At 39.2% G+C, this 14,386-nt stretch overlaps 2 protein-coding genes across 2 annotated transcripts in view; one reads left to right on the top strand and one right to left on the bottom strand.

The window, feature by feature from the left end:
* The window catches only part of LOC120431269 (DNA cross-link repair 1A protein-like), a 134,231-nt gene that overhangs the window by 11,431 nt on the left and 108,414 nt on the right, over positions 1-14,386 (top strand). The gene's annotated exons all lie outside the window — the stretch shown is intronic.
* Positions 2,887-4,066, bottom strand: LOC120427348 (post-GPI attachment to proteins factor 2-like). The gene is made up of 3 exons (XM_039592205.2): positions 3,494-4,066; positions 3,210-3,428; positions 2,887-3,137 (listed from the first exon to the last, which is right to left on the bottom strand). Exons 1-3 carry the CDS (start codon positions 3,948-3,950, stop codon positions 2,998-3,000), a joined length of 816 nt encoding a protein of 271 aa, XP_039448139.1. The 5' UTR covers positions 3,951-4,066; the 3' UTR covers positions 2,887-2,997.

Genomic DNA, 14,386 nt, shown 5'->3' with positions numbered 1-14,386 from the left:
TGTTATGTGCAATTTATAGGGCAGTTGAAAAATTATTCAAACAGATAAATAAAGATAAACAAAATTGACATCGCTGCCAAATTAAGAGAAAACAGACAGTTTGTTACAGCAGCATCAATTAGTAAATAGTGTGGAAAAGCGTTGAGAAATAAGAGAATCATGAAAGTAAAATCGAAAACAAGTGGACGATAATAAACTGAAGGCGTGTTAGAGAATCAGTGAAACAAAATAAACAGAATAAAGATGGTAGAAAAAAAATGGAAAGAAGAGAAACCCAGTTGTGCGATGTTTCAGGTACATCCACAGCAGTTGACTCAACATACTGCGAATCAAAACAATACCGTCTACAATCACAAATTACTTCCCTTTCCCACATTGTCGCGCCCCTTTCTTTTAGCCGTCTCGCCCTGACCCGCGGGGGTCAAAGGTTTACGATCCGTTTCCACAGGCCACCAGCTAGGTCATCATGAAAACCAAGCCAACGTGGAAGTAGGAACCAGAGCAATACTGTTCTGATCAAGATAATTCGGATGATCTAACAGAACTACGGATGTAGTTAGTTACGCTCCTTCCAGGATGTTCCTTACGTGGACGTCAACCGAAGAACACGCAACAAGGTCAGTGCCATTGCATGCTCTTAGGTATCAATCCTTGGCCTGCTTATACTTACAAATATCGATCCAAAATCAATAATTTAATCAGAAAAATATTTGAAAAATTCGAAATAGTTTAGAATATTGGATGTTCAATGTTCGATTTTCAAAATGGAATAAACCAATGCTTCTCCAATCTTCTTATTCAAAAAGTGTAAATTTTAACTTTTAAAAATTCCAATAACTATAATTGAGAGTAACCAAAAATGTCGACCCCAAAATTTACCTTGAAACATTCTTAGCAGTTACGCACCAGGAATGAAATATTCATTATTTTAAAGAAGGAAAACCTTTTCAAGATAAGTCTTATTTTTTTTTATTCTAAGTAAGTCAATTTCGCTGTATCGAGGTAATTTTCTTTTTTGATGTCAATAAGTAATTTTGTGTTTTGCACATTAAATTATATTTTGGGAATAACAATCAGGCATTCTTTGTAAAGTTAGTGTCTGCTTATTTTGAACATTTACAGTTGATCTTAAGAAGGAAAAAATCAACTTAAAGTTTTTACTATGTATCGTTATTTATCATATTGCAAAAATACGATATTGCACAAATGGAAAATTATATAGGGTATATGGCCCTATTTTGGGCCTACTATGCAAAGCGTCAACATATTTCGCATAGTTCTCAGGAACGGTCTAACTAATTTGGCTCGTTTCAGGATTGTTTTGTGCCTTAATTTATGCTTAACAAAGTGTACTATTGAAAATTTAAAATAATTTAACCATTTCATTGTAATAAGCATTTTATTTTTTTACCTTCAAAAAAATATAATAATAAGTTCAACAACAAGTTTGTGAAACTTTTGAAAAATCACTCAGTGCGAATGAAGATTCGCAAACATTTTAAACTGCAATTTTGAGTCCCAAAAAGGCTCAAGGAACGATTTTTTATTGGTAGATTGAGGTAAAAAATCAAAATGAAAAAAATAGTTCCTCAAAACAATGAGGTTACTTAGTTTTACATTTCATTGGATTAGTATGAATTAATTGTATCTGAATTCATTAAAAAGAAACGTTTTTTTTTTTACTTTTCTTTTTAAGTTATTGACACTATTGGCCAGTTAAAAAAATCCCGGGTCCCGGGAATTCCCGGGAAATGGCAAAACACAACTCTCGATTCCCGGGAAATTGAAAATCTCGAGAGTCGTCACCTTCTAAGTGGTACCAACATTACGAAAAAAGTGTGCCATGGCATGACAGCCACATTTTTTTTCTAATGTTGGTGCTACTGAGCGATTTTGACATTTCGGACGTTCACAATTCGAACGCCATCTTCGCTTAAAAACCTGGATAGACATTCTGATTCCGTTTGTTTACAAACGAAGTAATGAGCGCAAAACAATGTCACTCACACCCAGGGTTGCCAGTTAGCCAGATAAATTTGGGAATGCCAGATTTTTTAAGTGTCAGCCAGAATAGAGATTAACCATTTATGTGTCAGACTTTGACAAATTTTTCATTGTCAGCCTCTTTAAACAACTTTCCTTACAAGAGTCCGTACACCGCATGAACCAGAAAAAGATGGAAAAAAGACAATGAAAAAAGCATGTGCCGTTGTGTCGCGCAGCTGTTTGAACAGGGTTGCCAGGTTGCGAGACACATCTGGAAATGCCAGATTTTGGCAGATTTCGAAAGATTTTTTTCATTTTATGTCAATTTCTAACATTTTTTATTCAAATAAACAAAACAGTCGTTTGAAAATTAAGTTTTTAAATGTTACTTTGATGAGAATGTGAATTAAACCTTTTTTAGAAGAAAATCAATCAAACCAATCCCCATTCATAATTGTTAGATTTTTATCTGCCTGATTTTTCCAGATCTATTTTTTTTTTTTTTTTTTTAGTGTCGAGCTCGGCATTCGTTTGTTTCAACTTTGAGTGCGTTGATTGATGGTCTCTTTGTTATAACGACCACGACAGGCGCGTTTGGAACAGAGTCATTACAAACAGGTTGAGTTGAAATTTAAAAAAAAAAGTATGCTCAAATGGGAGGTCATCAAGTTCAATAATGCGAAATTAATTTAAACTGTTGCTCAGCATAAAAAGTAACTAAATATAATTTTATTGCAAACTTGAAAAATACTGCCCTATTATGTACACTTATCATGTAACCATTTTTAAACCTAAGAGGTGCAACGTGTTGTTTGTTTCATTATTATTATTATTGTGGGTACCAGGTACCGCCGGAAGTCAAAGATTGCGCAATTAAAAAGTAACGTGAACGTGTGAACATGTGTTCTACATAGAGTCCCATCTCGCCATACCTGAACGGATTCTTTTCGATGCGTTTTTTTTTTAACTTTTGATTTTGGCTAACTAACTGGTGCTGCTGCAGCGGTGCCCCTACACCATAGTCGAGAAGTGAATCCCGTTCCGCCAGTCAAAGTACAGATTGGCGCTGATAAAGTCCCAATAAGCCGTCATGTGGAAGCCAATGTTGCTATAAACGAAAACGTACTCACTCAGCGCAAACAGCGAGTAAACTGTAATGGGAAAGAAGAAATAGGTTTTGAAACAATTGAATCGATTGTAGAATTAGCATTTTCGGGTTCTACCTCCAGGCTCGCAGTAAGTATTGTGCCTCACGAAAAAGTACACGGCGCAGGCGATCGAGCAAAAGTTCGCCACAAACAGTCTTTTCTTGTAGCGGATCGACTTGCGTTCCGAAGCCGTCAGCAGGTCGCCCTCGCGGGTCACGCGGTTAATTACAATCAACAGGACCATGTAGAGCAGCGACGAGATGATGAAGGAGCTGAAGCAAAACTTGTGAATTTCTGTTGGATGAAAACCAAAAAAGATGTGAATCTAGACTCAAGGATTTCCAAAAGCTTGAACCCACCATAGTTTGAGATCGACGTCCACATGGTCAGTCCGACCAGGGAGCTAAGCTCGGTGATGTTGAGAAGGCACGCCAGTTTGGCCAACCCTTTGCTCCGCTTCCGCAGCAGTCCCACGTGGAAGTTTTTGTACAGAAAAGCGATCGCATACCGCGGAGGGGCGTGCACCAGGACGGAAAACTGCCACACGAACCGCTGCGGCTGGTAGTTCCCGATGGCCGCCGATAGCGAGGGCAGAAAGTTATACACCAGGCAGTGCGTCGCGTTGGCCTGCTCAAAGTTGTACAGCAGCGACCAGACCACACAAAATAGGAACCCCACAACCGGGAACATTACCGTAATCACAGCCAGCTTTCCGAACCGAAGACGGACCGCGCTCCGGCCGGTACCCGGCGAGCCGGACACGATGGTGGTGTCCGACCCGCCGGGATCTACCAGCCGCTCGTACTGGGGCAACATCACTTTTTACGCCAGCAGCCGGAGGAAAATAAAAACATTGTCGTAACACGTCGCGGCGGCGGCCTAAATTCGTTTGACGACTGGCGCGGGGAGAGTACCGTAAATGAATGACGTGATGCGAATGAATGAACGATTGGAGGAATGCGAAGGTGAAAAAAAAAACAAATAGACAGATGACATTTCTCGCTGTCATCGCGCGTTGAAATGTAATCCACAAACGTGATCCAAAACCAGTTATGATTTTTCAAAAAGGACGCGTTCGTTATTTCGATCGAGTTATATCCAGATTTTTGAACGAAAATTGGGTACTAAAGCCCTATCTCAATTTTTATGTACAACGGTAAAAAACACGATTAAAAACCATTTCTGATCACTTTTTTTCATTTTAATGCAATTTTTTTTTTGACAAGACAACATTTTTTCGATGGAACAACTATGGTCCCCTTTGAACGAGCTGTCAAGTAGGAGCTTTGCTGTCAAGAAGGACCGCGAGGTTAATTTTTCAAAATTGATTTAAAAATCCATTTTAAATACTTTGTGGTCGTACAAAGGGTCATTGTACTCAGAAAAATAAGCTCTATCGCTGTAAACAATAATATCAGCAATCTAAGCTTCATTTTAGGACCCAATTGCGTTCGAATGGTGAACGCCCGAAATGTCAAAACCACGCAGTGTTACCAACATTAAGAAAAAAGTGTGTAATGGCATGACCGCCACATTTTTGCCTTTCTTACTAAAGAAAGGTATAGGTTTTACTTTAAGCCAGGACGTCATTTCCAGCTTCGTTAATATGTCGATTCAGCATGAATTTTAATCCGAAAAATCGCTAAAAAATCACACTGCATCGATTTTCGACGCTCTATCGATTCACCTTGACAGAACTCGTCTATCTCGAACCCTCGAATTTTGAGAAAATAAATTCCGTGGAGGTCGAGTGATGTTCGTATGTGGTAAAATTTCGCAAAATTTTGTGTCGCGCCGTTCTCAGCTCCCATATATCCGATTTCGATTCTTCGTAATGCAGATGAAAGCTAGTGTGCTGAACCTGGGCGAGTTGCCGCGCAAATTTCGAAATATCCATCTGTTTTCGGATGTGGCCAGACTTTTCCAGAAAATACACAGTTTTCAAATGAAAATATGGTCAAAATTTTTCATTTTCATACCTTTTATTTATCTCAAAAATTGCATTTTTCGAGCCCTACAACCTCCCAAATTTTAATCCAGATTCATAATATGGTTCTGGAGTTAGAGCCGTTTGATTGACCTACCATAAGAAAAAAAATCCCTAAAAAAAGGTAAAAGCCCACCTGGTGACCTTCGCCAACATTTTTCATTTCTGATTTTATTCGAAATTTCTTGCTACATTCATAGTACAGACCATGAGTGAGCATCTGAAACAAATTCGACATCGATCGGCAATCCCGATCAATTTTTAGAACGATTTACTTTTTGCCTTTCTTACTAAAGAAAGGTATAGGTTTTACTTTAAGCCAGGACGTCATTTCCAGCTTCGTTAATATGTCGATTCAGCATGAATTTTAATCCGAAAAATCGCTAAAAAATCACACTGCATCGATTTTCGACGATCTATCGATTCACCTTGACAGAACTCGTCTATCTCGAACCCTCGAATTTTGAGAAAATAAATTCCGTGGAGGTCGAGTGATGTTCGTATGTGGTAAAATTTTGCAAAATTTTGTGTCGCGCCGTTCTCAGCTCCCATATATCCGATTTCGATTCTTCGTAATGCAGATGAAAGCTAGTGTGCTGAACCTGGGCGAGTTGCCGCGCAAATTTCGAAATATCCATCTGTTTTCGGATGTGGCCAGACTTTTCCAGAAAATACACAGTTTTCAAATGAAAATATGGTCAAAATTTTTCATTTTCATACCTTTTATTTATCTCAAAAATTGCATTTTTCGAGCCCTACAACCTCCCAAATTTTCATCCAGATTCATAATATGGTTCTGGAGTTAGAGCCGTTTGATTGACCTACCATAAGAAAAAAAATCCCTAAAAAAAGGTAAAAGCCCACCTGGTGACCTTCGCCAACATTTTTCATTTCTGATTTTATTCGAAATTTCTTGCTACATTCATAGTACAGACCATGAGTGAGCATCTGAAACAAATTTGACATCGATCGGCAATCCCGATCAATTTTTAGATCGATTTACTTTTTGCCTTTCTTACTAAAGAAAGGTATAGGTTTTACTTTAAGCCAGGATGTCATTTCCAGCTTCGTAAATATGTCGATTCAGCAAGAATTTTAATCCGAAAAATCGCTAAAAAAAACACACTGCATCGATTTTCGACGCTTCGTCGCCAAGTCGACAAGTTGTCAAGTTGAGCTTCGAATACTGGCGCTAGAATGCTGGCGCACATATGTGTTGGTTCGACTTATACTCGTTTGTAGTAGCTTGTCTACCGATGTTTCCTTCAACATGTAAGATATCGTAGCTTTTCGGTTTCTTTTGCTCTGTCCGTTTTTGCATAACTGTCCAATGTTTATGCAAAATCTTTTTTGACATAGGACATTCATCCCGCTACAAACAATTTGTTTCCCGCGTGCTTCTTAAATCGCCTTTAAGTAGGCTTCATTTGTCGTGTCGTTTTATTTAACAGAGTTCATTGGATTCCAATAGGAGCTTTCGAAGCTTCTAAGCTTTATATCGTTTTCAAAGTTTTCAATGCTCGCGACGCCAATGGCTATCCATCTATTGTATTGCGATTGAGTGTGTAGTGGTGCGGTTGTAAAAATATCTATCTCTGACTCTCTCACTTTTGTAGATGCTGAATGGCAAGCTTCCCACTGTGCGGTTGACTCGGTTTTGCTTTGCACCTGCTTTGTTCGCTTTTTGGGCTCGTACCAAAACTAGAACACCAAAACCGCGGTGTGTGTCGTCACTTGCGCATTCGAAGCTATATTCTATTGGTGAAAATTGCGTTTTCAATTTCTTTTAGAAAACATATCATTAATAATACCTTGCTTTCATCATAAGATTATTTGTATCAAGTCGATGTTGTGAATTGAAAGAAGTTATATTCTTAAGTAAGAAAGGCTCTATCTCACCCCTGGTGGGATTAAATCGGGTTTTTTTTCTAATGTTGGTGCTACTGCGTGGTTTTGACATTTCGGACGTTCACCATTCGAACGCCATCTTCGCTTAAAAACCTGGATATATCGAGTTATATATATTATGTTCGTAAAGCTGTTTCTTGACCCATTTCCTTACGATCTGCATACTAGCCTTTAAAGTAAAAAAGTGATCAGAAATGGTTTATTATCGTGTTTTTTACCGTTGTACATAAAACTTTACATAGGGCTTTTGTACCCAATTTGTGATATCTAGCAAAACAATGTAAATGGGCCAATGTCGAACTGTAAACAAAGAGTCTATCCTGCTCACGTCAGTTGATGTTTACATTAGGAGCAGGAGGAGGAGAGCAGGATAGACTCTATGTTTACACTTCTTCATTGGCCCATTTATTTGTTTTGCTAGATATTATTTTTCACAACGAGAAAGCTTATTTTTTGAGCAAAATGACCGAGGGGTAGCTCACTTCGCGTTAGATCACAAAAACGCTCAACATCAAGCTCGAAATTTCAGAACGCTGCACAAAGCGACGATTTTTTTCACAACGCTACGAGAAGGCACCATAAGGCTAGCTAAGGCGCGTTAGCGCTCATAGGGCGGCTTGTTTCTGCTCGAATGTTGAGCTGCGAGAAATCGAACTTGCAACCTTGCCATGCTAGATCGAGCAGTTTTTTCATAGGTTCTGGCAACTCGGTGTTTGTTTTGATTTGTTTTTCAAGCAGTCCGATCCGTGTACTGTCAAAAACATAAAAAATACTCGTGAGTTTGTTTGGTTAGGCCTGGAGTTGATGAAGGAAAGTGTGCAATTTGATTTTACGATCGTAATTAGTTGATTAATTTACGAGGGGTAGCTCACTTCGCGTTAGATCACAAAAACGCTCAACATCAAGCTCGAAATTTCAGAACGCTGCACAAAGCGACGATTTTTTTCACAACGCTACTGTCGTGACTGAAGCCCGATACTTCATTTAATTTCACAATATTACGGATCAGGAATAACAACACGTCGTTTCAAGTCCAAGCAAAACACACGACTGCTTTATTTCTCGTTTTCTCACGCACACATCTTCAACTCCTCTCTCGCTTACATGATATCTCTTGCTCTCTAATTTCGTTTCACGAACTCTCTCGTCTCGCTCTCTCTCTCTTCTCTGCCACACTCATTCACTACATCCTCGTTCTTTCCTACTCTAAAAATTCAAAATTTTCTATTTTACTATTGCCTCCTTGTATACTGATAGAAAAAATCTTAACATATTCAACTGCAATCTAATTTCCAGCTTGATGATCTGTGGTATTCTGGAAACACTGCTCATCCCAAGCTTCAGCTCCAGCACATGCTTCTCCGGTATCCTTTTTCGTGACACAACGCCAATATGATAACCTGCAATTAAAGAAATAAAAAACGACAACCTCGAAAGTTCTCGTGTTATTAGTTGTTTAATAAAAATATAAGAAATCATAACTCACAATCATTCCAGAAATTTTATCATATCTCAAAGACATATCAAAGAGATCAAAATGTAAAAAATCTCTTATAAGCTTGTCCAACAATCAAGAACAAACATCTTTTTCTACATCTTCCTCAAAATTTAATCCTAACGTAAAATTTAAGTCGTATAGGTTATGAGCGGATGATTCTGGGTTCGATTCCCATCTGCTGCAACCTTCCATCGGATGAGGAAGTAAAATGTCGGTCCCGGCCTTGGTTGTTAGGCCGTTAAGTCATTCCAGGTGTAGGAGTCGTCTCCATGCCATAAGTACAAACAACACACCAAACCAAGCCTACTCCGATGGAATCGCTGGCGGCGGTTGGGCTCGCAATCCAAAGGTCGTCAGTTCAAACACTGGGGTGGAAGGTTCCTTGGAGTAAAAAGAGGTTTGGGTGCTCTCCCCATTCAAGCCTTCGGACTCCTAGGTTCGAGCAGAAACTTGCAATAGAGACCACAAAAGACCCGGGGGTCGTTAATGTGGATGGTTTGATTTTTTGAGGTTATGAGCCTATCTATTCTTAAATAACTCTTCAAATAGATAGAAAATCCGATTATTTTACCAACTTGTATGAAAATTGTTAATGTTAATCATTTTCTATATATTCGCTGGAATCCAGTCATGAGCTCAAACTTAAGTCGTGTTAGTTTTAAGTCGATTCTTAACCATCACTTCCAAAAGATTTAAAATTTGAAAAATCTTTTACCAACTTGTCCAAAAACTATTAATGTTTATCATTTTTTCGTCTCTGTAAACCAATCACGATCTCAAATTCGAGTCATGTATGTTGAGAGCCAATCCATTCTTAAAACATTACTTCAAGAGATTGAAAATCTCAAAATCCTTTTACAAACTTGTCCAAAAAAAAAAAAAAATCATTAATGTGAATCGTTTTTCTATATCTTCCCTGAAATCCAATCTGAAAAAGATTGACCAGCCTGCCCAAAAATTATTAATGTTCACCTTTTTTCGTCCCTATCGATTCTTAAATCATCACCTACAATAGATTGAAAATCTGATAATTCTTTTGCCAATTTGTCCTTAAATAATATTTATGTTTATTTTTTTTGTCCCTGTAAAAAAAAATAAGTCGTGTAGGTTATGAGCCTATTGATTTATAAATGATGACTTCCGCAAGATTGAAAATCTGAAAATCCTTTAACCAACCTGTCAAAAAAAAATCATTAATGTTAATCTTTTTCTATATCTTTCCTAAAATCTAATCATGAGCTAAAATTTAAGCCGTGTAGGTACGAGCATACTGTTTCTTTTTACATTTTTACTTTATTAAAGGTTGAAAATCTGTCATTTACTTTATTTACCATCTTTACGAACTAATTAAAGTTCAAATCCGTTCAAATCGTTCAGGATACCAGCCTTTCGTTTCTTTAATATTGCTTCTGAACTGAATAAAATTCTGAAATTTCTTTACCAACTTTTCAAAACAAATTCCTAGAATTTGTACCGCATTGTAAACTATCACTTTGTTTGCAGACGCTTTAATATATCATTGAAGAAACAGGCTACATCTCAAGCTGTATAATATCCATCTTTTCTTTCACAAAAAAAAATAAGGTACAATTTCTCATTCACTCTTTATCCTCAGAACTTAAAGTGCCAACTCTACCTCAAGCTAAAAGTTTAATTATCCACGCTCTGGCGTCTCAAGAAACTCAAACTTAAAGACACCGAAATCGACGCTCTGCATTTACAAGCGACTTAAGTTAAACCTTTAAATATCCACGCTTTACCCTCTCAGAGAATTCAAACCAAATGCTCAAACAACACGCTCCACCCTCAATTCATTATCAACGCTCTACCCTCATAGGGTACTCAAGCTCATTGTTTCATCATTCACGCTCTACCCTCACAGGGGACACAAGCTCAAACATTCATCATTCACACTGTACCCTCGCAGGGGACTCAAGCCCAAAGACACAACATCTATGCTCTATCCTCACAGGGGCTCAAGCTCAAAAGTTCATAATCCACGCTCTACCCTCGCAGGGGACTCAAGCTCAAAGGTTTATTGGCCATGCTCTACCCTCACAGGGGACTCAAGCTCATTGATTCGTCATTCACGCTCTATCCTCACAGGGGATTCAAGCTCAAAGGTTTATTGTCCATGCTCTACCCTCACAGGGGACTCAAGCTCATTGATTCATCATTCACGCTCTACCCTCACAGGGGACCCAAGCTCAAAGGTTTATTGACCATGCTCTACCCTCACAGGGGACTCACGCTTAAATGTTCATAATCCACGCTCTACCCTCGCAGGGGACTCAAGCTCAAAGGTTTATTATTCATGCTCTACCCTCACAGGGGACTAAAGCTCATTGATTCATCATTCACGCTCTACCCTCACAGGGGATTCAAGCTCAAAGGTTTATTGACTCTACCCTCACAGGGGACTCACGCTTAAATGTTCATAATCCACGCTCTACCCTCGCAGGGGACTCAAGCTCAAAGGTTTATTATTCATGCTCTACCCTTACAGGGGACTCAAGCTCATTGATTCGTCATTCACGCTCTATCCTCACAGGGGGCTCAAGCTCAAATGTTTATTGTCCATGCTCTACCCTCACAGGGGACTCAAGCTCATTGATTCATCATTCACGCTCTACCCTCACAGGGGACTCAAGCTCAAAGGTTTATTGACCATGCTCTACCCTCACAGGGGACTCAAGCTTAAATGTTCATAATCCACGCTCTACCCTCGCAGGGGACTCAAGCTCAAAGGTTTATTATCCATGCTCTACCCTCACAGGGGACTCAAGCTCATTGATTCATCATTCACGCTCTACCCTCACAGGGGACTCAAGCTCAAAGGTTTATTGACCATGCTCTACCCTCACAGGGGACTCAAGCTTAAATGTTCATAATCCACGCTCTACCCTCGCAGGGGACTCAAGCTCAAAGGTTTATTATTCATGCTCTACCCTCACAGGGGACTCAAGCTCATTGATTCATCATTCACGCTCTACCCTCACAGGGGACTCAAGCTCAAAGGTTTATTGACTCTACCCTCACAGGGGACTCACGCTTAAATGTTCATAATCCACGCTCTACCCTCGCAGGGGACTCAAGCTCAAAGGTTTATTATTCATGCTCTACCCTTACAGGGGACTCAAGCTCATTGATTCGTCATTCACGCTCTATCCTCACAGGGGACTCAAGCTCAAAAGTTTATTGTCCATGCTCTACCCTCACAGGGGACTCAAGCTTAAATGTTCATAATCCACGCTCTACCCTCGCAGGGGACTCAAGCTCAAAGGTTTATTATTCATGCTCTACCCTCACAGGGGACTCAAGCTCATTGATTCATCATTCACGCTCTACCCTCACAGGGGACTCAAACTCAAAGGTTTATTGACTCTACCCTCACAGGGGACTCACGCTTAAATGTTCATAATCCACGCTCTACCCTCACAGGGGACTCAAGCTCAAAGGTTTATTGACCATGCTCTACCCTTACAGGGGACTCAAGCTTAAATGTTCTTAATCCATGCTCTACCCTCACAGGGGACTCAAGCTCATTGATTCATCATTCACGCTCTACCCTCACAGGGGACTCAAGCTCAAAGGTTTATTGACCATGCTCTACCCTCACAGGGGACTCAAGCTTAAATGTTCATAATCCACGCTCTACCCTCGCAGGGGACTCAAGCTCAAAGGTTTATTATCCATGCTCTACCCTCACAGGGGATTCAAGCTCATTGATTCATCATTCACGCTCTACCCTCATAGGGAACTCAAGCTCAAAGGTTTATTGACCATGCTCTACCCTCACAAAAGAATCAAGCTTAAATGTTCATAATCCATGATCTACCCTCACAGGGGACTCAAGCTCATTGATTCGTCATTCACGCTCTATCCTCAAAGGGGACTCAAGCTCAAAGGTTTATTGTCCATGCTCTACCCTCGCTGGGGACTCAAGCCTAAAGATTCAACATCTATGCTTTACTTCCACAGAGTAAAAACAAACTCTAATTTTTATCTATTAGCTACATATTTTTAATATGTATAGTCCAACGACTAATGACTAGTTGTCTTAACCATTGAAACGTTTTAATTGTGTTAATATTTTTTTTTGCCTTCGTTTCTTTTTTTTTATATTCAAGAATTGATTCTTTTAGAACTCAATGCGATATTTTAGTCAACCTACTCAACACTTGCTCAGTTTTTTTTTGTAGCCGGTGACACTGTAATTGACAGCCATTGACACTGAATCTATCCGTTCACACTTTACGACACAACCATCACATAGAAAACACGCTTACCACACGCAAATCCTGCTTTCAGCCATGTCTCACCAACATCGCATTAATGTCTCATAGAGGATTTGCAGCAAAGCTAAAAGACATCTGTCGCCACCTATGAAAAAACAGCGTAAACCTATGATTTTTCGAAAAATTGTGTTTTAACCTTCAAAATAAACATTTTTATAAAACTTATGCCAGATTCGGATGAGAAAAATTATTTCCAACAATTTGGTGTAAAACTTTCCAATCTTGGTTTGATTTTTTCTTGAGAAACTGTAAATTTAGAAAGAGATAGTAATTTGAACTATTTGGCAAGAAAGTCTGTCAAAAATCAATAAAAAATGTTGAATATACGTTAACACATCTGTATCAACTATAAAACATTTTATTTAATTATTTTATACGGGGAAGCTTATTTTTTCGTGTTCCAAAACATGTTTTTTTTTTATTAAATAAGGTACCTATTTTTTTGCGCGTCCAAAAATGATGTTCACTATTTTAAAGCAAAAAAAAAAAAAAAAATCTCGTCATTTGCAACCAGTTTCATTAAGATTGATGCAGAGAACCATGATAAATAAGCGATTTTGTTCTTCAATCCAGCAGAAAAGAATACAAGGCTAACCTCATTTTGACGCCACCTACATTTGATACACAGGCGCGCTGCAAAACCTCAATTATCAAAACAACAACATTATGTGTCAACAAAATGAGTCACCATCAAGCAGAACGTTGTTTCTCCAAACATTCCTGACAGTGAAGTAAAAGCCACAATAAACCGGGCAGTACATAACAGAACCAAACTAACAATCACTTTTAGATCACTTTCATTCAGAGCACTGATTGCACCTGAACTCCATCAAGATTAAGTCTAATTGTCACTCCGCATCAACATTCTCATTGATTAACTGTCCAACATCAGCCTGACATCGGTCCGATAATAGAGCGTATTTCATAAGAAGATATGCACAGGGGTCGGTCCTACATCGACCAGGAGTTTGAACGTCTTACCTTTGCGGGAAATTTCTGTCAAAACATTTGGTGTCTGTGTTACCACTATTTTCTGTCGAATTGTTTCTGCCCGAAGAACTCTTAGCTCCTTCAAAGTTACCTGCACATACTATCGCATCATCCTTAAACCGACGACCCCAAACCGGCACAATCCTTCTGCTGCAAACTTTCACTCCTTAGCCACTGCAAGAAAACGCCGACGCCATCTTGGCGCACTCCGGCAGCAAGCAGCTCCTTCGAAATTTTCACAAGTCACCACCGTAATCTAAATAGAACACTCAATTTTCACAAAACAAAAGAAAAAAATGTACGTAGACCGCGGCGGGAGCTTTTACTGCGCCATTGTCGTGACTGAAGCCCGATACTTCATTTAATTTCACAATATTACGGATCAGGAATAACAACACGTCGTTTCAAGTCCAAGCAAAACACACGACTGCTTTATTTCTCGTTTTCTCACGCACACATCTTCAACTCCTCTCTCGCTTACATGATATCTCTTGCTCTCTAATTTCGTTTCACGAACTCTCTCGTCTCGCTCTCTCTCTCTTCTCTGCCACACTCATTCACTACAGCTACG

Source organism: Culex pipiens, chromosome 2 (assembly GCF_016801865.2).
Source record: "Culex pipiens pallens isolate TS chromosome 2, TS_CPP_V2, whole genome shotgun sequence".
In the NCBI taxonomy this organism is placed as follows: domain Eukaryota; kingdom Metazoa; phylum Arthropoda; class Insecta; order Diptera; family Culicidae; genus Culex; species Culex pipiens.
This window is presented reverse-complemented; position numbering and strand designations above follow the sequence as displayed.

Coding starts and splice junctions, on each gene's coding strand:
- LOC120427348 (XM_039592205.2), bottom strand. CDS start 3,950: ATGTTGCCCCAGTACGAGCGGCTGGTAGATCCCGGCGGGTCGGACACC. Junction 3,429..3,493: donor GACGTCGATCTCAAACTATG/GTGGGTTCAAGC, acceptor TTCATCCAACAG/AAATTCACAAGTTTTGCTTC. Junction 3,138..3,209: donor TACTTACTGCGAGCCTGGAG/GTAGAACCCGAA, acceptor TTCCCATTACAG/TTTACTCGCTGTTTGCGCTG.